This window comes from Artemia franciscana, chromosome 8, assembly GCF_032884065.1.
Source record: "Artemia franciscana chromosome 8, ASM3288406v1, whole genome shotgun sequence".
NCBI lineage: Eukaryota > Metazoa > Arthropoda > Branchiopoda > Anostraca > Artemiidae > Artemia > Artemia franciscana.
The window spans coordinates 47,569,509-47,580,737 of NC_088870.1; the positions used below are offsets into that span (position 1 = coordinate 47,569,509).

The window sequence follows — 11,229 nt, forward strand, 5'->3', positions numbered from 1 at the left end:
AGGGGGTATCTTATTCTAATATGTTCTTTTATCACAGTACAATTAAACTCATCCAAATTTTGAATCTTGCAGTAGGAAAGGAGCGAGGAAGAGAGAGGGAGAGAGAGAGAGAGGGATACAATAAAGTATAAAAATAGACAAGAGAGATAAACTTTTGAAAATTTGAAAATATATTCCTTTTCGAATCATCCCTTTGATTATCTCTCCGATCACCCTTATTTAATGCAATCGCTGAAACCAATTTAATTAAAACTTAGTAATTATGCAATCGCTGAAACCAATTTAATTAAAACTTAGAACTCTCAACAAAAAGAAAGAAAAAGAGAAAGATACAAAAACAGAGCATAAATAAATACAGTAGCAATAAAGTCAAGTTCTGTTCCTGTGTGTTCGGTTTGGAATGGTGGATAATAAGACGTTGAGTTGGTCCAAGGGAGTAACGTTGATAATCTTGGCATCTTCTTCACTGAAACTAGTTTTAAGAATCTGTTCAAGGTGCAAATAATTTGCCATAATTTGATTCTGAAAATAGTAAAAAATATCCATGAATTACTGAACTCGAAAAGGAAGGAGAACCGTAAGATCTTTTTTTATTCTAATAATCATTAAGCCTGATTTTTCCTAAGTCCTACTAAATTGAATTTTTTTTAAGTAAAGAATTAATGATCAGTGTTCTCTTAAAAAAAAATACAAAAAGAAACAACGCAATGATTTGATTATTCTTTTCACTCTTTTTCCCAGTGACAATATTAACAGACTGTTTGATTGCAAATGCAATCACTGAAGAAAGCACTAATCGAAAATATTCCTCAATTTATAATTCAATGTCCAAGAGCTTATGGGTTTTTAATTCTGCTTTCGGAGCAGTTTAATTGTTTTCTAGTTTTTAATTCTGTTTTCGGAGGTTATTTTTTTTATTCTAATAATCATTAAGCCTGATTTTTTTTTGGGACATTTAACTGTCTTTCAGACAGGGTTCAATTTCTCTTCTGGCCAATTCGGCTCTAGTTTGGCCAATTTAACCGGGTCAAGCATTGGCTTACTGCTTTTGGTTTCTTGCAAATTTTTCGGATTAATTCTCTCATGCGTTGACCTTCCTCTACTTTTTGTCTCTTGTTACCTCTTTCTCTTGTTGAGGGGTGAGCTTAAAAATATTTTTATAAACAAATCCAAAGTTGAAACAATAGGGAAAATCTTTTCAAGATAGTGAAAACCAATTCTGTAAATATTTCGGCCCTATGTCCAAGGGCCGTCTTCAGCACAATACGAGAAAGAGAGAGCAAAAAAAATATGTATATATAGAAAAACTTACATTAAAATGCAAGAATTAAAACTAATGGTCTTCGTCATTAAAAAATTGGTCTTCGTCGCTAAACATTTTTATGGGTTTCCTTGAGCCATTTAATATTGTATTTTTTTTTAGAGAATTTACGAGCGAAGAGAAAAACGTGATCCATTATCAAAATTTGGATGAAATAGCTGAAAATATGGAAGATTTGAATGACGAACTTAATATTTCTCACATCAATATTGCTGCTGACGTTGAATAAGTAACACACAAACAAGAAACAGTTCGGTTTTATTTGATGTGATTTGCTCGAGACAGGAGTAAACTCAAATAGAGAGGCCTCCACTTCCCCAAGTAAAAACCTTGTTTTTTTATACTTTCTGTTCGCTTTTAATTACCAAAGTTTAAAGTTTTTCAAAATTCCCCATTTCAAAATAATTTTTTATTCCAAAATAAAACTATACGTGTCTTGAAACGGTCTTGGCAAGAAGAAATAAAATTAAAACTGAATATTTGATACGAAATGATATTAACTGCTAAAAGCTCATCAGCTCAAGATTTTATTTTCAATTTTGTTAAAAAATACAAATGAAAAAATTTGGAATACAATTCGTTTTATTAAAGTACCAAATACACAGTAGACTTTTATGTTTTTATCCTTAGGGAGACGGACAGAAGCCAAACTCTTGTTTGAAGTCAAAACTATAGGTGTCTTGAACAATTTTTGAAAGAGCTAATAAACATAAACTAAATTCTCATGATTTTTGGAATAAAATATCGTTAATAAGTGTTTTACAAGAGGGAAGGGCAAGAAAGGAGGGCCACGGAGGGTCTCACTTAGTCCCAGGCTCTTGGGTGTTGTGTCGACCCCGAAGTTTTTGTTATTTGACTTCGAACTTATTCTAACAAAATGGCTATCTCAAAAATTCGATCACATGAATTTAGGGAAAAGAAAGCAGGAGAGGAGGGGTACAAGTTGCTATCCAGTCCCTTTTGAATCCTAAAAAGTGCAAAAAGTGAACTAGAACTTTCAATCGCCAATCGAATGAGCCCCCTCTGAAATTTATACGACCACGCCTTCCATAAAAATCTTATATGCCCCCAGAGCATATTTTACAACACTTACCCGGGTTCTGGGGGGTTGCATAAACTCCAAAGATTTTTTTATATGATCTTTGGTCTATTCTGAACAAAATGACTATCTAACGAATTCGATCGGACGCATTTGGGAAACGCAGGATTGGTGGGGGGAGGGGACTGGTTGCCATCCAATTAGTTTTGACTCTTGAAAAGGGAACTAAAACTTCCGATTTATAATCATTTGAGTCCTCTCCGAAGTTTATACGGCCACCTTTTCCGTAAAAACCGTATATGCATCTGGAACCGCAAGTCAAGACCCTTCCCCGGTGTCTCGGGGGTTATGTTGACACCGACAATTTTGTTATTCGATCACTCGACTATTTCGAACAGAATGACTATTTCAAAATTTTAATCGGATGTATTTGGGGAAAAGAGAGTGTGTGTTGGGGGAGGGGGAGATGCCCGCTGATCATTTTTCACGCTTAAAAATGAACTAGACATTTCAATTTTCAATCAAATGAGCCCCCTATGAAGTTCACACGACCCTCCTTTACATAAAAACCTTATTAAAATCATATTTGCTCCCAGGGCATAACTTACAACACTTTCCCCGGTGCCCTGGGGAATGTGTTGACACTGCAGTTTCGGTTATCTGATCTTTGAACTATTATTAACAAAATGGCTATCTCAAAATTTTTATCAGATAAATCTGGGAAAAAAGGGATATCCTCAATCACATTTGACTCTTATAAGGAGCACTAGAACTTCCAATTTTCAATCGAATGAGCCCCCTAGAGAGTTTATAGGACCACTATTTCAAAATGAAGTGCCCCTAGAAAAACAACAACATTGGAGCCTCATAGCCTTTACTGTAGGCAACGCTATAGCGTAGCCTCAGATAAAATAAAAGTTTGAACCCTGCATCTGAGTACAGAAAAAGAAAATGTTGCAAATCTACCGGATCTTACTAAAAAATAATATTGAAGCATTATTTAAGAATAGAACCAACAATTGGTATTTCGAAGTTAAAAATTAATGCGGCAGGAAATTCAACCAGCTAATAAACTTCTCGCATCCATCGTCCAACTGCTTGAGCACATTTGCCCTGCATTCAGGTACAGAAGAAGAGGAAGAGAAACTTCGTCCAAACCAAGCATGTTTTTTTGCATATTGACATTTTCGTAATAACTATTGATTACAAGCAAATAAACATATTCTGTCATGAAATCTCGGGAATCAAAACACAAAATAACACCATGTAGCAACCAATTTTTTAACTTTTTTTTAGAGGGAGAGGGCTTTAAATCTATATGGGGGTGGGAAGGGGGTTTGCGTTGGCGTCAGTTTAGGGAAATTTTGGGGAGAGCAGAATTTATTTTTCCAATTCTAGGGGTGTCTGGGTAAAATTGCCACTTATTTCAATAAAAATACCCCTTCCCCTAAAAAAATAATTTTTTCGAAATCAAGAAGCAGGTCAAAAGTCTAGAGGGCACATGCAAGCCCTCAATCCCCACGCATTGATACCATAGGGGTCATGTGTGCTGTCTCAAATGACATTTAATATTTAAGAAGTAGTAATAGCTGCAATGGTTAGAAGTTCTTGAATGTAGGCCATACCTACATTCAATGGTGCACAAGGTGCACAATGTGCACCAACAGCTGCAGCACTTCGTTCCCTATTTGTTTGACTGCCACCTTTGTAGAGTGATGCTGTGTAGATATGTTTAAGAGAAAGAAGCTATTGAAGGAAATAAAACATTCTATTCTATGAGTACCGGAAAAAAACCTCCAGTTCCTCTGATCTTTTATCTATAAATTATGGTGTAATTACTGCCATTCGAGATAGTACCGCAACTGCTATACATACATCAAAACAATTTCAATTGTAGTGGTAGCAAACCGAACTTCCAAAAGTTATTGAATTACGGTGTAATTTAGTTGTAATACGGTGTCATTTTGTTATTTTGTGTAATATAATGCAATTATGGTGTAATTTTGTGGTGTATGGTGTAATATAGCTATTGAATTATGGTGTAATTACTGCCATTCGGGATAGTACTGCAACTGCTATATATACGTCGAAACAATTTCAATGTAGTGGTAGCAAACGAAACGTCCAAAAAGTTATTGAATTATGGTGTAATTCAGTTGTAATATGGTGTAATTTTGTTGTAATTTTGTGTAATATGGTGTACAATTTTGTGGAGTATGGTGTAATATAGTTATTGAATTATGGTGTAATTACTGCCATTCAGGATAGTACTGCAACTGATATATATACATCGAAACAATTTCAATGTAGTGGTAGCAAACAAAATGTCCAAAAGTTGTTGAATTATGGTGTAATTTTGTTGTAATATGGTGTAATTTTGTTTTAATTTTGTGTAATATGGTGTACAATTTTGTGGAGTAAGGTGTAATATAGTTATTGAATTATGGTGTAATTACTGCCATTCGGGATAGCACCGCAACTGCTATACATATATCAAAACAACTTCAATTATAGCGGTAGCAAACGGAACGAACAAAAGTTATTGAATTATGGTGTAATTGTGTTGTAATATGGTGTCATTTTGTTGTAATTTTGTATAATATAGTGTAATTATTGTGTAATTTTGTAGTGTATGGTGTAATATAGTTATTAAATTATGGTGTAATTACTGCCATTTGAGATAGTACCGCAACTGCTAGGGCTAAACGGGCATTCAAAAACAATTTCAAGGCAGTGGTAGCAAACGGAACGTCCAAAGGTTATTGAGTACAGACCAACGAAAGTTACATCACCTGCGCCACCTGCTACATTCTGTTTTCTAATTGTTTCAGTACTAAACTTTACGTGATGCTAATTAGACACATCAAATAGAAATGTAAATTCAAACGAGGCTAACGAAAAATTTCAACGATTGCCACTGAAGAGGAGTTCCCCCCATTTCCCTGGTCTTTCATCTACAAATCATAGCACCGTCACTCGGTGCCGTACCACCGTACCGGTGGTACGTACTGGCACGGCACGGCACCGTACTCGGTGCCGTACCACAAGGGCAAAACGTGAATCTGGAAACGAGTTCGTTGTAGTGGCAACAGCCACAATATTTTAAATTCTTGAAAATATACAATCTGGTGCTACGAAAACTGCACCGCTGGGTGAAAATAATTCCTAAATTGCTTTACTAATGTATTCGTAAAGCGATCCTGGGTAGATACGCATAATAGAAACAAGAAATTGAAGGGATTAAAAATATTCTATTTCATAATTGCCATTGGAGCGTTCAATTTTCTATTACCTTGTTTCTATTTATTAGCAAAAACTACTTTCCTTCAATTGACCAACGTGTTGTCACACCAACGAATCTGTTAAATTCGGGAGCTAAATTTAAATCACTTCTGAATATTTACTTATTTCTCAATTTTATCACTATTTGTGCTTCCAGTGACAGTCCAGCATTTCGACATCAAAATTTCCCCTCTCCCTCTTGTAAAATCCCCCTTGCATAAATAGAACGATATAAACGGTTGATTGGAATCAGAAAAAAATACGAAACAAACACAACAAGATTTGAGAGCGTAGTGGTGAGAAAACGCGCCTATACACGTGGTATCATAGGTTCAAGCCTTAGATAAGACAATTGTTTGTCATTTCTAAGACTACAGAATTTTAAGTCCTAAAGAACCTCATTCTCACTTATATTCACAGTTTCTCGAATAAAAAAGTTTCTTCATTTTGAAAACGAGTTTAAAAAAATTGAAATTTTTAAATTTTGATCAGGTTTTATTATCCACGTTGGCTGATTATGTGGGCTCTGGAACACTGTTTGATCATCAAGATGAATTTCTATAGTTAGATTATTCTAACTTATGAATGTTGAACTACCTTAATTGGTTTATAAAGTATAAATTCAGTTTCTTTGTTAGAAATGTAAAGCTGCATGCTCCTCTGAATAGATGGCAGTTTCACACCAATATTCCTCTGACATTCTGCAACAATATCAGCTAATACTTCAGCTTTAGCCCAGTTCTGCGACGACAAATTCTTTTCCTTGCTTTCCTCCAAGTAGATGTCAGCCTAAAATAGAAAATCATAATCATTTAATATTACAACAAAGAGATTCAAGGTAATGTACGACTTTTAAATATTATTTTGTTATCGTTATTTTAGTATTAAATACACACGTGCTTAACACGCTGAAGATTTATTCAAGAGGAAAGGCGGAGTTTTGTCTAATTATTTAGTCACTGTAAGTAAAGAAAGATACGAACTACTAGATTGGACCAAATCATGTATGTCTTTTGGTAACTTTGGTCAAACCACAGTAAATACAGGGGTCTAAAATTTGAGGGGGTTGGGAGATTTGTTTTCCCCAGGGAGAGGAGAGGAACAGAACTGCAACCCCCTTTTCTTGACGCACAGTTACATCTTATCTGGGTTTTATCCTCTTTTTATGTATACGTATAAACCTTCTTCAAAAATAGGGCTAAATTGGTCCTATTTTCAAACACAAGAAAAAGATGTTGTTCTCCGGTGCTATACCTAAGCACCGGTGCTTATGCATAGTATAGCACCGGTGCTTATCAGCGTTATGTTAGCAAATCTGGTGCTAACATATGAATGCTTAAGCATGAAGTATATCAAGTTAACTTATCTCAGTATATCTTAAAAGAAATGAAGAAAACGAATTATCAAATCTGTGCAGATGTTCGCAGGTTTCTCAAGGTTGTCCTCAAGTGTCTGAAATCCATCTTTCCAGAGGTTCTTGTAGTAGACTTATATATGGGTATATCTATCCTGTTTCTCGGTGAAAATCTCTCCTTCAGGCGTCACATTAGTCAAATTAAAATGAAGATATCAAGAAGTATTGGAATTTTTGGAGGCTCAAACACATTTTCCCAAGAATTATTCTAAAAATTCTACCTCTTTGTCTAATTCAGTCTTACGTCTCATCCTATAGTACTATAAGGATGCAATTATTTAATAGAAATACACATACTTCTATTACCACTAACAACTCACCGTAGCACCAAGCCACCTGAGGACAACACAGCAACACACGCTCCTCCTCCATCCTAATCTATTCGAAGCCTCCCTCTTTAAACCCTTCTAGGTATTTCGCATTTCCCTTAAATCTTTCTTTAAGACATCCTCCCAATCCAAGCGCGGACGACCTGGTTTCTGTTTAGCTTTAGACGGCTGGCCAAAAACGACAATCTTCGCCAATATGTCATCCTTCATCCGCAAAACATACCCTATCCACCTCAACCTTTCTCTCATTGTCGCACTAGAAAGCGGGATTGAACCAAGACACATGGTAAAGTAAGGAATCTTAGTTCCTAAACAAATCTTTCCACTACATAGCCTCTGGTTGGTCGGTGTAACTTTTTATTTTTTCCTCTGTGTCTTTCACTTTCTCTCAACTACAGGGCGATATTCCTGTGACCCTCAGATTGGTTCCACCTTTTGTCTCCAACCAATCTCCACATTATCTATGCAATTTGGGGAGCATTTCTATTCCATTCACTCAGTCAGTAGGATTACACTTCAATCCCCTGACTGTCTGTCATGCTGCCTCAGTAAGCTAGAGTACTACTCGTTGGGTACCTTCAAATAAATTGTAAAAAGAATGTTGACCTCTAGTAATTTTTTTCTCTTTTTACTATTCATTTTATTTTTTGCTCATTTATTTATTTGGGAGGGGGCGGTGTTGCGGAGTTGAATTTTCCTGGAGACGCTGGGTTATTTCAATAAATTTTTCCTGGAAGACCATTTGACTTATTGGTTTCTTATTAGTTGTCTTATTAATTAGCTAAAATCTTAGAGGGATAAATAGAAAAAGAGAATGGGAAGTATATTTACTCTATAACACTTAATATATGAAATTAAAACCTGCTAATTGCCCTATTTTATAATTCATGAGACCTCCTAAATTCTTGAATTTTTTCTTTACGGAAATGTCCTTTTCCTACATATTTTGGGAGATCTTGGAGAGCCTCTCGAGTCTTCTCCATTAATCTACCATTGGATATTCATCTAGTTCTAGTATATTTTTTGTCTCATTTAGCGCAAGTTTCGGAGTAAGATCTACCACTTTCTAGGATAAAGCGACTTTTTATTGACATAGTGGCAGCGCAGACGTTTTAATACTACTGAACAAGCTACAAGAGACTTTAAAACTCACAGAAAGATGACTTTTTCAGACTTAGTATCCATGAAAAAACATTCATGCGTCTTTCTGAAATATGTGTCTTTCCACTTCCCATAAGGAAATGGGTCGCTCTACCCCGTTGCTAGAGCTCAGGGATTCTTTGCTGAAAAGGCATTCAGTGACTTACTCATCAGAGTAATTAACTAACTTTCTTTTTAATTTTTCACCAATTAATTTTCTGACGTACTTATTTCTGTAAAAAAAAAAGTCATATCGAAGACCCAGGGTTTCGATTAAACATGACCCCTCCCCCCAAAAGAAATTGTTACAAATATACCTGCACAAAGTTGTGAAATTTAAAATTTTTTAGTTTTCTTTGGTATTTCAAGAATGTTTACGAACATCACTGTACGAAGCTGTGAAGCTCTAAAACTGATCGAAGCCTTAAGACAGCTCTTAAGTTTCATAGAATTGATGGACCGTAAATACTACCGTAAATTGGTTGACCATAAATACCATAGACCCGTAAATACCATAAATACGATTCTACCGTAAACTGAACGTTAAATACCCGCTAAATGTAAACGCAAAACTTACTACATGTTTCATAATGAATTTTTAAAACTGAATAAACTCAGATACCAGGTTTATTGAATTATATATTATATATGAATACTATATATATATATATATATATATATATATATATATATATATATATATATATATATATATATATATATATATATATATATATATATATATATATATATATATATATACATATGTATATATATATATATATACATATATATATATATATATATATATATATATATATATATATATATATATATATATACATATATATATATAATGTAATTCATTATGAATATTGTATATATATATATAGAATTATATATGAAAAATAGCGCGAATGAGGAAATCATTAACTAAATTGGGGCGTTTTACCAGTTTCTTGTAACACTTTTTCACAAAATTAGTATAGTTGTAGAGTACAGTATAGATCAGAATTACAGTTGAACGTGTTAATTGAAATTAAACTTGATCCTACCTTTGACAAAAAATCTGAAAGAGGACCAACAATCTGGAAAGTCGAGTAGTTAATGAACAGCTCACAGTTGGCTTTCAATTGCCTCTCAACAAGTCTTCTCGAGTCTTTCAATTGCTCCTTGACGTGAGGGGCACCATCCAGAAGAAATTCCAGTAGTACATTATTCGTAGAGAAGCTGAACATTCGACTTGGCTTCTGAAGAACATTCATGGCTAAAAAGAAATGAACCTAGAGTAAATAGCCACTTTTCGGACAATACTTTCTTTAATATGTGACTTAACCTGTATGGTAAGCCAAAACAACTTTTAGTGGCAAAAAGATTTATGTATCCCTCAGTGCTATACCTTCTAAATAGCTCCCTAAACGTAGGTTTACAATAGCGCGATTTTCATCAACAACACTTTCAACTGATTGAAAATATTATTTGATAAAATATGTTTAAAGGGGTGGTAATCCCACCCTTATTTGCAATTATCTCTGTTTGTTTTAAGCTTAATTTCCATTTGATTTTAATTTCAGTTTGTTTTAGATTTCACCGAGTCATCCATAGAAATAAATGTTATTTCAAAGCCTAATGTAACTATCTATTTTAAGTTCTATTCCTTTTAGGTTTCATTTATTCAATAATAGTAATTTCTGTTTGTCTTAAATTTGACTTATTGTATGACAATGTTTCTGCTCTTTTTAGGTTTTAATATGGCTCTTTAGTTTCCTTGGAATTTATTTCTATGTTTCTTAAAGTTCGTTTAAGAATAACTGATAAAAACTTTATCATTCGTATCAGACTAAATGACCACAAATCATACCATCGAGACAGTCCAGAAATGCTTGTTATTTCAACAAAATTGGCATAAAACCAATTTTGGCCCTAGTTTGAAGTGGTTACACTTGCGACAGAATGCGGTCAAGTCCAAAAAGACAGGCAGCCCCCGTTGTTAGGTAATAATAATGGCGGAAAAACTACCTTTTTCTGTCTAATAAAAAACGAGCTCCTACTGCAAGTAACTAAAACTTGAACTATTATAGACAAAAGAAATAACCATTTATTGGTACCATACGGTTTTGGTACCAAAAGCAGAAACATCTACTTGTTACTACTTTTTAAGTAGTTTAATAATAGTTATATACAATTTTATATAATTATATAAAATTATATTTTTATATTAAAAAAATGTATAATTCATTTCTAAGCTCATTCATTAAATTACAAAAATGCACAAGAGGAGTATAAAAAGTGAGAGAAAAAACACGAATAATCAAGATAACACAGTAAAAGGTCCAACTTATCTAACGAAGAAAGAAAACAACTGGAAACTTAAAACAATGCTAAAACATAAGAACTATCAGTATACAAAACCGTATACAATTGATGGTTAAGCGGAAAATCTGATATTTTCTTACATCGGCCTTCAAAAGGAGCTGATGACTCCGTACTCTTCAAACATATATAAACAACATAGAGTTCCGGAATCCCAGAGGGATACCAATAAAGCATTTTGTATAATGGTAAAATTGGATCCTAATCTGTTTTTATTGATTATATAGAATAGATTTCAAAATGGAATTATAAAAAACACACGCGGTGCAAAAATGGACTTGTAAAGCTTTCCCAACGTATATTCCCTTTTTCAACTCATTAATAACAAGTA

General features: G+C 34.0%; 1 protein-coding gene across 2 annotated transcripts in view; it reads right to left on the reverse strand.

Annotated features, from left to right (window-relative positions):
• Window positions 1-262: 262 nt before the first annotated feature.
• LOC136030501 (conserved oligomeric Golgi complex subunit 3-like) overlaps window positions 263-11,229 on the reverse strand; it is a 51,959-nt gene continuing 40,992 nt past the window's right edge. For both annotated transcript variants that reach the window (XM_065709521.1, XM_065709522.1), the window contains exons 11-13: window positions 9,581-9,792; window positions 6,240-6,431; window positions 263-522 (exon numbers count right to left, since the gene is read on the reverse strand). In XM_065709521.1, the coding sequence (XP_065565593.1) occupies window positions 370-522; window positions 6,240-6,431; window positions 9,581-9,792 (557 nt within the window). In that variant the 3' untranslated portion in view covers window positions 263-369. The remainder of the gene's footprint in view (window positions 523-6,239; window positions 6,432-9,580; window positions 9,793-11,229) is intronic.